This window comes from Lonchura striata, chromosome 4A (genome assembly GCF_050655825.1).
Source record: "Lonchura striata isolate lonStrDom1 chromosome 4A, ASM5065582v1, whole genome shotgun sequence".
In the NCBI taxonomy this organism is placed as follows: Eukaryota; Metazoa; Chordata; class Aves; order Passeriformes; family Estrildidae; genus Lonchura; species Lonchura striata.
Window position 1 is genome coordinate 7,263,307 of NC_140742.1, and position 16,693 is coordinate 7,279,999.

Here is a 16,693-nt window from a genome sequence, read left to right on the forward strand (position 1 = left end):
GACACAGACTGAGGCTGCACCATGTCCCAGCAAGGAGGAGCCCATTCTGCACCAGGTCCTCCAACTGAGATGTGGCTTAGGTGACTTAGAAGCATGTCTGTGTCTCTGGGACATGTGTGCCAGCTAACAGGCTCTGGGAAAAAAACACCCATAGGAGCTGGTGTCATTGTAAATGTCACAATATTGTTATCCCAGCAGTGTGAGAGCTGGCTGGCAGAGCCAGGCCTGCATTAGAAACCAAATTAAATTTTAAATACTTTAAAATTAATAAATTAATAAATTAAGGATGTCCATTCCTGCCATCTGTTTTTTGCAGGACTTGGGTGTAAGTTTTCAGTTTTCCCACTGCAGCTGTGGGACTTGGGGAGGAAAAAAAAACTTCTTTAAAGAGCTGAGACAACAATTTCAAGTGCCAGGCACTTACATTAAGTATTGTGAAACCTAAATTGCAGGATCTCAGCTTTGCTTACGGTTACTTTCAGGCAGAGAGACCCATGTCACAGGAGAAGAGCAGGCACACAGCTACCTGATGCTTCTCTTTCTCAACCGAAACAGAGATGTGAGTCACAAGGAAATTTTCCATAGGGAACATTTTTTTGCCCATGAATAGCAAAAACTGCTGAGTATTTTTTTTCCCCTCTTGTACAAGAATCTATGGTGAGCATCTGCACCACAGGATCCACGAGAGCTGGTTGTTTTGGTGGAGGGCAGGTGGGGGAGGGTGCTGCAGGGAGGAGAGATGGTGATTTTGCACAGAAGCGGTCTTGGAGGTGAGGCCTGAGCATGGCACAGGGGACATCCGTGGAGCTGCTCTCTCAAACCAAGATGGAGCCAAGAGTGGAAATTGTGGACATAACAGCCAGCAGGACGCCAGGTCCTCCAATGAAAGGCTCTGCAGAGGGTGTTTTGCTGTCTTCACCTCCTCCAAGACACGTTTTTCCAGAGGAAGGAGATGTGGGGCTGTGCCCAGCCCTGCACTGGTCATCCTGGGAGGTTCCCAGCCTGTGCACCTGGGGATGCTGAGCATTGCTCCCACACAGGCTGTGGGAAGTCAAATAAGGTATCAAGAAAAGTCCTTTCTTTTTATTTTTTTTGCATTCTCCCTCTCCTAATTCTTCACCCACCCTACCCTGGATGTGTCTGAAGGCTACGGGTGCTCCCAGCCTGCCTGCTGGAGTTCCCGACAAGGGATGGGACGGGCAGCCCTGGGCACAGCAGGGGGACAGTGGTGCTCCCTCTGTCCCCATCCCATGCAGGGCCACCCACAGCGCCCGCACATCAATCAGCCCTGCGAGAATGAATCTGGCCACCTCGCTGACCCCGCTATCTGCTCCTGCTCCCTCGGGATTCAAGTGCAAATGCCCTGTGCCTGGGCTGTGCAGTCCTCCATGTCTGCCCAGGCTGGTGCAGGATCTCCCTCCAGCTGCGAGACCACCGTGTCCTGGCTGATTTACAGCAGGAAACATCGACCTGCAGGCTAACCAATGGCTGGGGCTTTTTTTTTTTTTTCATCTTTTTTGCCTTTCTTCTCTCCTGATCAGCTGTTGAAATAAAATGACTTTTTTTTTTTCCCCCCCGCTCCTTTCTCCCCAGTCTATGCCCAAACCGCAATACCGGTTAAAAATATCATCTGTGAGAGGAAAAGGCAAATAAATGAGTACATCAAAGCCAGCAGCCTGGGGCCGTTGGGTTGGGAGAAGAAATAGGGCTAGGCCTTGGGCCCATTATCTTGCTGATATCTAATGCCACCACTTCAGAGTGTGAGAATGGAGCCTTTTTTTTTCCTCAGCTGAGCGTGCTGGCCCTGCTGGTGTTTGGGAGCACAAAGGCCGCCATCCACCCCAGCTCTCAAGACAGACCGTTGACATGTTGCTCTCAGATTTCATTCCTGAAAATCTGGAACTGTATGCTGAACAAATAACATGATCTTTTCCCTTCATCTGGAAAGGATAAAAACAATTGCTGGCATTCTGAGCCGATCACTCTTTCTTTTCCTCTCTCCTCCCCTCCCACTTTCCTTGCAAGCCCCGACTCACTACCCGCAAGTCACAACTTGCATATTTTCATTTGAAAACTTTAAACCATGGGGGGTGAGGGGCAAGAATGGAGGAGAATGAAAAAAGAAGATTAAAAAAAAAAAAAAAAAAGGGATTTCAAGCAGCAATGATATAACCATGAATGTCCAGCAGTCAGTGTGCTGCCCCAGCCCTGCTGGACAAGGAGGATGGAGCTGAAGGCAAGGGCTGTACATCCCTGCTGTGGTATGGATGGTGCTTCATCCATTTAGGGGCTGGGATGGTGAGGAGGGTTGCACCCTCTGGGACCTGCATTATACTCTCTGATGGGCATGGAACCTGGGAGTGGGACAGGAGCTGTGATCACTTCGATCCAAGAAAAGTCTGGTGAGTCCTCTCAAGCAGCAGGACTTAAGGCAACACTCATCCTGCGTCCCATTCTGCATCCTGCAACCCTGCATCCCAGGGTTTTGCTTCCAGCAGTGCAGTGTTGGGAAGAGGAACCACATCAGCCTGTCCAGCCAGGTGATCCAGAGGGTGAGCAGTGTGTGCTGCCAGGACCTTCTGCCTGCAGCAGTGGAAGTTAAAGCAGGTTTTGTTTACTTCCACCTGTGTAGCACACACATTTTCCACTCTGTGTTTACAAATTCTTTTGAAATAGCCTATAAACAAGAGTTAAGAGTGCCTGAGGGTAAAAAAAAGAAAGGTTCATAATTATTTTTTTATATATCTTTATTTCATTGATACTGAAGGCTGGTACAGAACAGGACTGGGTGATGTCCTGCTCAGAGCTGGTGCTCCCTCTGCTCTCCTTTGACCTGTTTTGCATCTCAGGTGATATTAAAGGAGTTGGCCACTTCTGCTCTCCTCTGCTAACAAAAACCTCAAAGGCAGTGATGCACATCCCTGCTGGAACGAGGCAGATGTCTACAAACCAAATGCTTGCTGGACTGGTGCCCAGGTGGAAGTGCTTGGAGGGGAATGGGAGGCCCCAGATGAAGTGCTGGTTGCAGTAATTAAGACCTCTGGAGCTCCCCCTGGTAAGCTCACACTGATCTTCCCAAGTTGTCAAAAGCCAGCTCTGGCCTCTCTGCTGACCACCACAGTGCAGCTCCATCCCCAGACAAGCACAGCATGGCCTGGAGCATGGAAACCAGGCTGCTGTGGGGACCAGCTGCCAGCCCACGGGCAGCAACTGCCATGAGAGGTGATGCTCAGCATCCGAGGGGACTGGGATGGCCTTGCTGACAACTATGGGGCAACAGGCTCCCTCTTCTCCTGGCTCTGCTCCAGTGTTTTAGCTGGCACCAGGGAGTTCAGGTGATATGTAGCTATTACTCATTTTTAAGTAGTGCCAGCTGGCTGGGTTATCTGCTGCTCTGAACATGCCTCTCCCTCTCTCTCCTTTCCATGTCAAAGAGTATTTCCTGCTGCTCCAAATAGTGCTTGGGGTTTTTCCCTCTACCCCAGGTCTGCAGGGGCCAAGTCCCAGAGCTGGTGGGACCACCAAGAGCACCAGGGGCCATCTCCAGCCATGCTGTACCAGCCACATGTGCCAAGAGCTTTGGGCTCTGCCAGTAGCAGGGTATATTTTCTCCATGTACAGGAGATAGGAGGAAGAAGATAGCCAGCTTGAATTTTGGCCAGGGAGGTTTAGGTTAGCCATTAAGAAATGCTTTTGTGCAACGAAATACCGAGTCAGTAGCTGGGACCGACTACGGAGGGATTTTGAGAACAGACAGGGAGAGGACAGCTTGAGGTCGGTTTTTCTGGGCCAGAGAGGAAGGCATCAGGTGTCTGATGCTTTTTCCAGTCTTAATCTCTGCAGCTCCAGAGTTTTGTGACCCCTCCAGATGGGTGATGAGCTTATCTGTGGACCAGGAGGCTGCACATTCTGGATTGTGTGGGCTGGCAGTGCCACTGCTCACAGCACCCACAAACCTCACTCTGCCCCTACCCTGGCAGTGCCTGTCCCAGGCAGGCACCACCATTGAACCAACTCTTAGGAGTAGAATAAAAGCAAAATAAATCAGCGCAGGCAACAATACCTGCTGTAAATATAGCTCAGAATGTCCGAGGGAGGGCTGAACAGGGGATTGCTTTTGGGAAGGGATGGAAATGCAGGAATGAGCTGGGGGCTTGTTTCCTCTGTCATCCTTGAATTGTGCTACCCATCTTCTCTGCCCTGCAAGCACTGGGCCCTCTCAATCCCCCTGCCTCAAGTAGTCCCCACTGCAGCCCCACTTCATGGCCACAGGAAGATTATGTGAGTGTGGATGGAGAATTAAACATCATGGCTGTCATCACACTGAGACAGGCCCGGGTGAGGCAGACACAGGGTCCCATCTCACCTCTCACCCCTCGCCAGTGGCAGCCAGATGTAAGGCCCTGGGGCAGGGAGGATGGGGACATGTCCCCAGGAATGCTGTGCTGTGGAAGGTGAGTCAGCACAGATCTGGGATGTCAGCCCAGCTGTCAGCACTGGTCTGTGTGATGCCACTGGGGAAATGCAGCCTGGGGACCCTCTTTGCACCCCCAGATGGGGATTGAGGAGGAGAGGAAGCCATGGCCAGCTCTGGAGCAATGGTGACTGACGTTCACTTGCCAGGAATCTGTTGGAAAATATTTTTATCCTCTGGGTGTGAGTGTGCTACACGTCAGAGCCATCTGCCACACAGTCACTTTTGGGAGAGCTAGGGAGTGCAGGCATGAAAATCTGTGAAAGTGAGTGCACTCCTGTGCCCTTCAAAGCTGTGTGTCCCCAGGTCTCCTCCTGTGGTGCCTGGGGACAGGGCTGGGATGACTTCTTGTCCTTCTGGGGAAGGAGGCAAACTTTTGCATTCCCTAAAATGGAGATGGTCTTGAGGTCTTCAGAGGAAGCCCAGTGCACTGCAAGCTGTTTCAGACATGGGAAGCTGAGTGACACTAACAGCAGCCTCACTGCACAGCCAGCCTGATCCCCCTGTCCTTTCAGCATCTTTCTATCTTTCTTCAGAGTGCACAGCCCCTCACACCCATCTACAGAAGGCAAAAAGGAGCTATCCCAGCAACCTACCCCTTGCCCCAGAGTGGAGCAGTTTCTGCAGGAGGTTTCTGTTCTTCTGCATAGGGTGAAGTAGCCCTTGGATAAAAATAAGTGATGAAAATAAATAGAGACATCAGCCCATGACAAAGCACTAGATCTGCTTGCCCTAAAATATCGGGCTGTTGATATTCAGAAACCAGATTCAGACCATCATTTTGCAACCAGCAGAATCCCCCATCCTCATGACAGATGCCCTGGATTAAACACCCCTAAATTTGTGGTATCTGGGGTTTTATCAAAGAAGACTGTTTCCACTTGAGCATCCCTCATTCCAGCCCGGCTGCTCTGCCGCAGGAACTCGCCTGCTTCGGGTTTACAATCAGCCATCTCCTGCCGATGAGCTGGAGCTGGGAAGACATGTTTGTCCAGTTCCCTTTCAACACTTTCTGACCTCCTTATGGCCCAGACCTTCCTACCAGAGTGTAGGATTTAATCATCCTTAATGACAGCCAGGCCAAGGATAGCATTCAGCCAGGTTTTCCTAAACAGCTACATCTGAAATCTTAATTTGAGTACAACCCCCCAGTAAATTCCCTGACAAATGACTGGAAACACTGCAAGGTTGTGGCAGAACCTGTGACCAGGACCAGAATTAAATCAGACCAAAAGCTTAAGCCTTCATATAACTCCAAAGGGATTTTTGAATGTAATTGGTGCTGCAGCTAGGCTTGGTGTTCCTCTCTGCTGCCAAGATTCACCAGTGCTAGAGAACTGCTCCACTCCTGCCAACTTGAAGTTGCAACTGAAGCTGGGAATCCTGTGCAGCTGGCAATTATTTGTACCAACTTTTCGTGTAAGCCAGTGGATTCAGTTGATACCAATAAGATTGATCATGGTTTAACCACACCCCCATGGAGGGTTTGTGCTGATTCCTTTAGAGTGGATTCAAAGTGGTTTTAATGAAACCAACGTAACTTTGCTGAGTGGATGAAGGCTTGGGCAGGAGCAGTGTGGCTGGAGGTCTGAGCTGGACAGGAGGAAGGTGAAAAGAAGCTATGGAGAAACATCCTCTCTGGCTTCTCCTTCCCTGCCCTTCTCTCTGAAAAGCTGGCAGGGCTGCAACCTTTTGACTGAGTGAGATGACGGAAATCTGAAGTGCCAAGCCGTGCAAGGTCCGTGGCACTCGCTGGAAGAGGCTCCATGCAGACACAACAGGGCTGATGTCACCTTGTCACTGTGTCCTGTGCCAGGGCCAGCCATGGCTGTGCCAGCAGGTCCTGGCTGCAGCTGGCTCTGCCCAGTCTGGGGTGCCCACACTGGTGAGGGGGACATGCTGGGATCCCCCCAAACAGGAGAGGAGGCTCACAGATGAGACGAGACAGCTTTGAAAGTTTAGCAGGCAGCACTCTCTGCCAGGCAGGGGAGATGGGGACATGAACCCAGGATGGAGGAGCGTCCTGTGTCACCACAGCAGGCTTTGAGATAGGGCTGGAAAATAAACACAGTCTGGGGACAGGAATACATATGGAGAGAACAGAGTTTTGGGGGACATACAAAGTCAGAAGTTTTCTGTCTTTTTAAAACTAAAACACGAGTTTTTTCCTCTGCTTTTCTCAATTTTTTTCTCCTGGGAAAGGGAAATTGCTTGAGCAGTTTGGGGTGAGGGGGCTGGGGAGGGTCTGCCAGATGTGCAAAAATGCTGGAGAAGGCAAAAAACTCAGGGAAAAAATTCTCTTTTGAGAGAGGCTACTTTTTCCATTCCTTAAAAAAAGAAAAAAAAAAAAGAAAAAGTTTTTCATGAAAATTTTCAGGCAGTTCCATTGTTTTGCTTCAGCCTTTGATTTAACTACTTGAGCAAGTATTTGACAAAACCCTCCGTGTTTTTCAGGAGGTTTCTTAAATCCCACCGAGGTATGGGATTATGAGAAACAACAAATGGCAAGCTGTCTCTAACCCCACAGACTTTCTCGCTCTCGTTTTCTCTCTCACTTTGGAATAAAAAATGCAGTGCTCCCTGCTGAGTTCTCTTTAAAATTCACATTGTCTCTTCAAATAAAGGCTGGGAGGGTGAGGTAGTGCTTTGAAAACCAGAACTCAGTCATACATTGCAGGGCCAGATCCTAGAGGATTATTCTTTCTCAGGACACTTTATAACTTCATGAGAACTTCTGGCCTGGCTTGTCTCACCAGCTTAGTGTGAGTGGCCCCAGCGGATGGCAGGATGACTGAGATCCCTACACTCCTTTCCATCAGGATGGCTGGTAGAGACTTTTTAAAGCATGATAAAGCAAATTCCATTTTTTATTTTTTGTCCTGGTGATGGTGGGGCCCATTTTCTGTGCAGCCAGGGGATGCTCCCTGCATCCAGGCAGAGGGAAGCCCTGCTGCAGCACGAGTCTCTCCATTGTGGCTGGCACAGGCTGGGCTGTGGTAATGTGGTTTTCCCCTGCTTTTGGTGTGTGATTTGTGACTGCAGCAGCCTGTGCTGCCCCAAGGCTGTGGTGAGCTGCCAGCGTCGCCGCTGGAAAGCTCAGAGCTAGATGAGCATCCTGTTCCTAAGAGAAGTGCCTGGCAGGACAGCATGGCTGTGCTTTGGTCACACAGGGGAAATAAACAGAGGAGCTTTTCCTCCTGATCCACCAGGACTCTTGGTAGCAAAAGCTTGGAAGCAAGGGGGTGAAGCTGGTGACTTCCTTTGCTGTTGTTTCAGCCTTTCCTTCTCCACTGTGGCAAAAAGGGAGAAATTAAGCTCATGGAGGAGCATTGTATTGTAAGCTGCTGCACATTTATTTTTCTTCAATGATGTTATCACCAGGCCATTACACTGTCCTGGGGCAAATGGATCTGTGCTGAGACACAGCACTGAGCACAGACTCACGGACACTGCAGCAGGGCAGAGCTCCCCATGCAGCACCTGCACCCAGGGGACAAGGACAAGGAGACCTCACCATGACAGGCAGCAAGGGTTGAGCAGACCCTTTAAGTGACATTGCAGCCCTGTGAAATTATGACAGTGCCTGTCATTCTTGCAATACCATGTCTGTGATTTTTCAGTAAACTGAAGCAAGGAGCAACTGTTGGACTCTGGTCCAAGGTTTCAGCAGGGCTTCTTTACATCTGTGCATGTGTCTTTGTGCTTGAGCTGGGGTATGAAGGAGTGACTGGAGCACCTTGATGTCAATGTTCCTGAGGCCTTTGCCCTGCTAAACTCTTGGAAACAGAAGACTGGTGGAAAAATGTCGGTTTTGACAAGTCTTTCATGCACATAGTTCAGACCTGTCACAGCGATGTCAAAATTCATCAGCCTAGTGAACCTATTAAACCTGGGGCAGAGCTGAACCACCTACAGCTCCAGTTCAGGAGGCACAGCAGAGCCAGCCGTTCCAGCCCTCCCGGGGAATCCCTCTTTCCCTCGCGGGGCACTCCGGAGCTGGCCCGGGTGGCAGCGCGGGTGCCGGGCGGGAGCGCCTCGGGCCGAGCGCCGCCGCGGCCGCCGGGGCTCCCCGCGGGAGGGAGCGCCCGCGCTCTCGGCCGGGCGGGCAGCCCCGGGCTCCGCTCCGCCTCGCTGGGCGGGCGGATCCCAGCTCCTGATTTTCCCGGGGGCTGCAGAGGCTTGTCCCGGCCCTGCGCGATCCTGCTTGGCTGCCGCCCTCCCCGCCTCCCTCCACCTCCTCCTCCTCCTCCTCCTCCACCACCACCCCATGTGCTTCCTGCCGGGCCAAGTTCGCGGAGCGCCGCCGCACGCCGGGCCAGCGGAGCGGAGCCGCAGCGGAGCGGGGCGCAGGGCAGCGGGCGCGGCTGCAGCGGGGCGCGGCGGGGCAGGCTCGGCGGAGCGCCGGCTCCAGCCTCGGGGCGCGCTCGCCCGGCCCCGGCGGCCCCTGCCCGCCCGCACCATGCCGCGGCGGCGCGGCTGCCTGCCGCCCCTCCTGTGCGCGCTGGCCGCCCTCAGCCTGCCGCTGCTGCTGGCCGCCGAGCCCCGCGCCAAAAGTTGCTCCGAAGTGCGGAGGCTCTACGCCGCCAAGGGCTTCAGCCAGAGCGAGGCGCCCAGCCACGAGATCAGCGGTGAGTCGCGATCGCCGCTGCCGCCTTTGTGCGCGCCCGGCCCGGCCGAGAGCGCGGGGTGCGCGCCCGGCTCCCCCGAGCGGGGCCCGGGGCTCGGCTCGGGGCGCGCTGCCCGGCCCGGCCCGGCCCGGCCCGGCTCGGCTCGGCTCCGCGGAGCTCGGCGCCCGTCCCGCGCGGAGGGTCCCGGCGCGGTGCCCGCCCGCCGTGCCGTGCCGTGCCGTGCCGTGCCGTGCCGGGCGGGACCGCGCCTGTTGCCGGCCCCGCTCCCGGCTCGGCGGCGCGGGCGCTCCTGCCCTTGGGCCGCCGTTCGCCCGGCGGGGAGCGGGCGGCCCGTCCCGCCCCGGTGCCCGGCGGCTGCTGGCGGAGGGACTGAGACACGGCTCCTTTTTTTTTTTTTTTTTTCTCTCTCTTTTTTTTTTTTTTTTTTTTTCCCCTTTCTTTTTCTTTCTTCTTTCCCTCAACCTTCGTCCCGAGGTACTTGCGCATCCCGGGGACAGGAGTGCTCGCAGCCGGCAGCAGTAGGAAATGGTAGCTAATGTGCTCACACCCAAAACATTTTATTCTTTTTGTTTCATCCTTCATCTCCCTCCCAGGGCCGCTGCTTTTATTTCCCCTTCTGAATGACCTACTGGACCGCATTCTCCGCGGAACAAAGGAAGTGCCTTTTTAGCTGGAATCCTCGGAGACCACCAAGGACTCCAGCTCATGCACTGCAATTTCGCACTACTTTCAACAATAACAAAAATGCATGACTGAATGGCTCAAAAATGTGGAGTGTTGGAGGCATTCATTTCGGTCTGGGACACTGTCACAACACAGACAGACCCCAAGTAAATACCTTTAGACGGCTCAGATAGAAGCTGGGGGTAATCTTTACCATTGGTGTGCCCTCCAGATATGCATACATTATCCTTTTCACTGACAAAATTAAAATCATTTCAGTCGCTTGTGCTTTTGTATTGTCAGACTAATGATATGCATTTAGCCTACATCTGTTTGAATAAAATTGCAGGCCCGTTTACTTCTCCAAGAAATATTTTAATGAGAAACGTCTGACTGCTTGCAGTTAAAATACTCTCGCCCCTTCACTCTGCCTGCTTTGTAAAATGGTCTCTAATAAACAGTCTTGCATTTGAGTCCAGCCCTCATCAGTGTAGGATCAGAACGTGAGCAGACTTCCCCTTAAGTCCAGTACTAGGATGGTTTGACCTAGTCCTTATTTTATATATTGTTGTTTAAGATGACTTGGTGAGCTTTGGAGAATGTCAGGAGTAGGTCATGCTGACAGGGCTTCCATTTGGAGCTCTAAAGCTGTTGTCTATTTGAGAAAAGTGATGAGCAAGGTAAGATTATTTGACTAAAGAAGGGCTTTCTGTAATGAAATGCTGAAAGTATTGCCTGGGTTATGTTGCTGTTCCAGGGGCTTGGAGTCTGTATCTGGCCTTGCTTGGAAAGCAACAGGTCTTGCTAAGTTGTGTTTTAAATGTAATCCTGCTGTGCAGGGTATTTCAGAGAGGGTGGTGGAAGTCTTTAAAGGAGGTGTGCTCTGTACAGCTTTAAAGAGTGGTGTACCTCAAGAGTGACTGAATTTAAAATTAAACCTGGAGTGGGGTGCTACACCTGCTGCGGTTTCACATCCCCCTGTGAATTCATGTGGTTTTGGTGTGGTTGTGTGTAGAGGCTCTGGATCTCCCCTCTTGCTGCTCAGCTGGTGTACGCAGATGTAACCACCAGTCCCACTGCTGGTGTTGAACTTTATCAGCATGGAGAACTTCACCTGTGGGATCAGCACAGGGCACTGGAGTCCCATGGGCCAGGTGATAATGCTGGAGGCTGAGGTCTGGCACCAGCGTAAGGGGTCTGTGGTGTGTATTGTGTCTCCAGAAAAGAGTCACTTGCCAAAGCTTTGATTTCAGGTGGTGTTTCAGGTGATAAGTGGTGTGTTTTCCATCAGGAGAGAAAGTGGTTTGGAAAGGCCTTACCTGGGCGCCTGGCTATCAGTGGGAACAAGATAAATGTGTGTGAGGGAACGAACCATGTGCTTTGACAAGTATCCCATCGGGATGATGGTGGAAACTGGTGATTTCTGGTAGTGGCACCTCTCTGCTGACTAAACTGGCAGAGGACAGCTTGGGGAGGTTTCAGTGGGCTGAATGGAATCTCGTGTGGACACATGGTTGTTCGTGTCTGAAGTGCATCAACTTCTTTGTTAGATTTTTGTACTGATTTGACAGATTATGCTTTATTCTCACATTCTCTTAGCAAGTTGCTTTAGATCACAGTGCAGACAGAAACTTCCTAGCATCTTTGTGAAAAGGTGTCCTAAATGCTGTGGCAAATTTGTTTCTGTAAGTGTAGTGATTTCTTGTCAGTGATTACTGAGCCTACAAAATGTTGGCCTTGAATTGTAAAGTGAAGCAGCTGTGTCCCTGTGCTGGGCTATGTGACAGCAAGTGAAACTCATCCTCACTGGAAGGGCATGGGAGTAATTTGGGGTTTTATAGCATCTCACATGGATTTTTTTTGGCCACATTTATTTTCTTCTGGAGCAGTAGATATGCAAAATTTTTTCTTTCAAAGGAATGCCCATTCCAGCAGGCGTTTTATCTGTATCATTGCTATTTCAGTGGCATTAAAAGGCTTCTCCTTCACCATAATTACCCAGGAGTTCACTTTAATATTTATTTAGATGAGGTTTAGGACCTAATTAGAGTATGCATAAATAGCAGGTTATATCTTGCTGAAGTACCTAGGCATTTCTGAAGGAAGTGCACAGCTGGTCAGCTCACTGCTTGCATGATAAGAGGTGTAAAATGGGTTATTTGTGGTGTGGGACATAGGCAACTTGTTTCCTTTTATGTCTCTTTGGTGTTAGAGGTATAAACACAGACTGCTGCTATAAATCTGTGTGGAAGCTTTTCATAACCCATGGCCCTTCAGTGCTGCTTTGTACCCGAGTGTTCCTCAGTGGCTGCTGCCCCTCTAGCCCTGTGATGAGTGTATGGCAAAGCTCCTGGCAGTGCTGAGATGCAATCTTGCTGTTGCTGGAGAGGTCAGTGCTTTCGTAGACCTGATGTCTACACAGTTGGTTTGTGAAACCCGACTCCTGATAGCATGTAGATAGTAGGTGGTGTGGGCAGAGCACCAGCCTCTAACTGCTTTTAAGATGACTTTGACAGCTTCCCAAGGACGGGTCACATCTTGGGAAGTTCTGGGTCCTGAAGCCACTGATGTTGTTCAAACTCTACCCAGAATGTGTTGTTCCTTATGGATTCCCCGTGTCTCTGAGCTGTCCTGATGGACGAAACTCCCCGGAGTGACCATCTGAAGGGGCTGCTTACCCTGGTTGGTCTGGTGGGGCTTCAGAGTGAAATGCAAAGTGAGCTGGTGCGGTGGCATCTGGAGACCCACAGTAGGTGGCTGTGATTTAAAAAACAAAACCCCCACCCAACCTTTCTTTCAAAGGGCTGCTTCTTGCCCTCAGGTGTTAAACAGACGGAAATTCCTTCCCTTTTCCTGTTAATTGGAAGAATTAGATGTTTCTTTTCCTGGATTGAAAAGGAGAAAAAAAAAACAAAACAAAACAAAACCATCTTGCCTGTTGTTGGAAAGTGTAGTCAATTAACTGGCAAAATTCCTTCAGTGGTGTCATCCCTGTTCTCACTGGCAGTGCTCTCCTGCCAGTGGTGGAGAGCACAGAATGAACCTGGAGCCTGCCTTTGCAGGGAGCTGGATGCAAGCAGCACTCTGTTTAGTCTTAGTGAAGTATTCAGTGTAATTAATCTCTGTTTAAACCAAATTAATTGAACAGCTGCATTTATTTGTGAGAGCAGATCTTTCTCCATGGCAGAGGAAATCGGTTGACCCTTGATTTTTGGACTTCTGGGACTTTGCCCAAAGTAACTGTGAGCAGGTGTACCCTGATGTCCTGCTGCTCACTTGTCCCCAGTGTATTTATGGCTGTCAATAGGTGCTCTGTCCTTGTGTCCTGCCCTTAGTCAGTCAGGTAGGTTGCTTTGTTTGCATTGCTGTTTGTTGGGGTTTAACCCCTGCCAGCAACCAAATCTCACACAGGCACTCGTTCACTTCCCTCCCAAAAGGATTAGAGAGAGGAGCAAAAGGGTAAAAGATGGAAAACTTGTGGGTTGATAAAAAGACAGTTCAAAAGGGAAAGCAAAAGCTGAGCATGCAAGCAAAGTGAGGAATTCAGTGTTTCCTTGGGCAGGCAGGTGTTCAGCCATCCCAGGAAAGCAGGGCCCCATCACATGTAACAGTGACTTGGGAAGAGAAACACCATCACTCCAAATGTCCTCCCCTTCCTCCTTCTTCCCCCCACTTTATATACTGACCATGACATCATATTGTTTGGAATCTCTCTTCAGTCAGTTGGGGTCACCTGTCCCAGTTGTGTCTCTTCCTCCAACTTCCTCATCAGCATATCAGTACAAGAAGCAGAAAACACTTTGGTTGTGTGTAAGCCCTGCTCAGCAGTAAAAACAAAAAAATTCTATATTATCAGCCCTATGCTCAGCACAAATCCAGAACATAGTCCCATACTAACCACTGTGAAGAAAATTAACTCTACTCCAGCCAGAACCAGCCCATTGTTTTACATGTCAAGTTCAGCAAATGCCTCTTTAGTTGTTCACATGCTTCTCTTCCATGTGGCCTCTGAGAAAGGCTTTCTGGATCCCCTCCAGGCCAGTGTTGCTGTCTGGCACTGCTGAGCCTGCTGCCGTCGTTTGCAGGAGGCAGCTCTGGACTTGCTGTGTTATGAGAAGTACCAGATAACACCTGGCCATCCTTGAGGTCTGCTGGAAGGTGTGGCAGTGACCTGGCCACCAGCTGTACCTATTTGCCATGGTTTCCATCCAGGAAGGCAGTGCTCCTTGGCGGGCAGGGGGTGTTCTCCTGCGTTAAGGACTGATTGCCCGGCCACGCGTGGATGGGGAAGTGACCACTGGAGAACATCCCCGCGGCCAGCGCGAGTGCTGGCACGGGAAAGTAAATGAGAGAATTGCTTGGAAGTATTTTTAGCTGCTCCTAATGTCATTTAGCAACTGGGGAGCATCGGGGGGGAGCTGGCCGGAGCGCAGCGGGGCTGGCGGCGGCTCCCGGCTGGGGCCCGGCCCCGCCGCCCGCTCTCCTCGCTGCTTTTCCCTGCAAGAGTGCAGCGCCGGGTTTTGTTCGGGTTTTGTTCGGGTTTTGTTCGGGTTTTGTGCGGCTGCAGCGGCGCTCCGTGTCCTAGCAGCCAGCAGCGCAAGCATGTGGTTAGCAGCAACTGCTTGCACTGGTCCGGGCTGAGTGGGAGTATCGTTTTCCTTGGCAGACACTTCATAGAAAGTTCTGTTTTTTCTGCCAGAATAAGCAGTCATTACATTCCATACAATTCATAGTCAAATTATTATCTATTGTTAAAATTGCCTTAATTATCAGATGTTTCCTTAGACGTGTAGCTGTTTTTTAAGAGGCTGAATAGGCGTGTGTACACTGCGCAGCTCAGGCCTTCTGCACAATGTTTTCAGTACTGTTTTGTACTTTCAGAGAGATTTTCTGTGGCTTTCATATGTCAACAGGCTTTTTATTCATACTGAAACAGCAGCAGAGCGAGGCCAACACGACAGCAAGGTGCTGTTTTGGGTCCCAGCATCTCCCCTGTGCCATGGTATTTCCTTGGTACCTGTGGAGCCAAGGAAGTCCAGGATGAAGCATCACTCCTGTGTGTGTGAGATGGTTCTGATGGGAGAAGGTTCAAGATGAGCATTTTCTGTCTAGGAGGTGCAGGTAGCATCTGCCCAGTAGGGCTGAGACCTCTGTCAGGAGGCTGGAAAGGTCCCAGTTCCTTGAGGTTGTGATGTCTGTGGTCTTAGCCTGCTCTTGGTGTTGGATGGTGGCTTGTGCATACCCCACCGTCCTGGTTCTGTGCAATAGGTTGCCAACCCTGGAACCTGCATGGATGGGGAAGGACTGCCAGTGCTTCTCAAGAGGTGTCAGATGTATGGTTCTCATCCCCTGTCCCCTTTACACATAGCCATTCCCATGGACTCACCATGGACTTCTGTGGATGTGCGTGTGTGTTGAGCTGCACAGACTCAGTCCCTGACATCTCCTGCAGGTATGGGCAGCACCAGGATCAGGCATCAGGATTATTCAGTCTGCTGCAAAATTCAGAATTCTTTATTACTTGCTTTTGTTCTGCGCCTTTTTTTTGTCCTGGTGGGGGGAAGGACATTCTTGTTAGCCAGAGAGGTCAGGATGTGTCTCCTCCTCGCCGGAGGCCGGGCTGAGAGTGAGCTGCCAGTCCCAGTCTCCCGGGCAATAACCTCCTTGCATTCCTCACATTCCTCCTGCTTTCTCTTTCTTTTGAGATTATGAAGATAACTTCCTTCTCCCATTGCTAAGCAATGCAAGGACCCAGTAAGTTTCCCTCTTGTTCCCTAAATTACCTTGTGTGCCCCATGGCAAACCCCTCTAGTACCCTGAAAGGTGCAGTTTGTGCTCTTCACAGGGATTTGTGCATCTCGGGAAGAAAGCTGCTGTGTGTATTCTTTTTTTTAATTGCCAAGTGTTTTAATTAAAAGAGATTATTACTTTGTTGTAGCCCGTCTTACCTGCTTCCTGGTTTGTTAAAGAAGTGTTTCATTAAACTATTTGGCTTTTCTAGGAGAGATTTTTGTGTTTTTCTTTGCCTGTGCAGAATATGTGCAGTCTGCAGAGGCTGTGGCTGAAGCACCATGTTTGTGCCAGAGAATTTTCTTCTTGTTTACATCTTTCTGGTCCGGGAAAGGTGCTCAGATAAAAATAGCGTGTTGGGAAGAGGGAACCTGGTGAGAAAGTGTTGGAGGCTTTATGTGTGCAGAGCTGGTGGCAGCTGTGTGGGTTGTTGGCAGGCTTTGCCCCGTGAGGATGTTGCTGTGGTAGTTTTCTTAGGCTGGTGTTTTCTGTTTGAGAATGGCCATAGTTGGCACAATCATCTTCCCTGCTAGTTCATGCCTTGCAGTCTGTCACCTCTGATGTCTCCATGGGTCCCAGGAGAGGAGGGAGGTGGGATGGGGTGATGCAGCAGAGCATCACCTCACTGGCAAAGTGCTTGAAAGGATGGAGATGGTGCTTAAAAGGTGTGTGTGAGGATGGGATCAATCTTATTTAAGGGCTACTCAGTGTTGATTTTAGTGTGAACTTAGAACTATAATAACATCTTTCCCAATGTAATGCATTGCTAGATTCCCCACCTCTCTGAAAATACTCTTAGAATTACTTTTTTTGGTGTCTGTCTTCTAAAGAGAGAAATAAAATCTGTTCGTTTCCTGTCTTTCTATTTGTATTTTCTGTGGCTTACACAAGCAGTGGCTGATGGCCTCGGATTTGTGGGAGTTCCCTGGGAGGCACTTCTCTCTCTTCAGGCTTTGGTGTTGGAAAGGTATGTGGATGGTGGAGAGGGGCTACCCTGAGCAAAGGATTTTGAAGGAGTATTTCTCTTAATGTTTCCAATTTAGAAGCTGAGAATTGTCTGGATTTTAAGCAAATTCAGATGGGAGCAAACAATGATGAAATGTTTAAAATATGTTTGAACATTTTTGTGGGAATAGGA

At 50.4% G+C, this 16,693-nt stretch overlaps 1 protein-coding gene across 1 annotated transcript in view; it reads left to right on the forward strand.

Annotated features, from left to right (window-relative positions):
* The first annotated feature begins 8,726 nt into the window (after positions 1-8,726).
* Positions 8,727-16,693, forward strand: part of GPC4 (glypican 4) — a 67,162-nt gene continuing 59,195 nt past the window's right edge. The window contains exon 1 of the mRNA XM_021548377.3: positions 8,727-9,102. Within this exon, the coding sequence (XP_021404052.2) occupies positions 8,742-9,102 (361 nt within the window). The 5' untranslated portion in view covers positions 8,727-8,741. The remainder of the gene's footprint in view (positions 9,103-16,693) is intronic.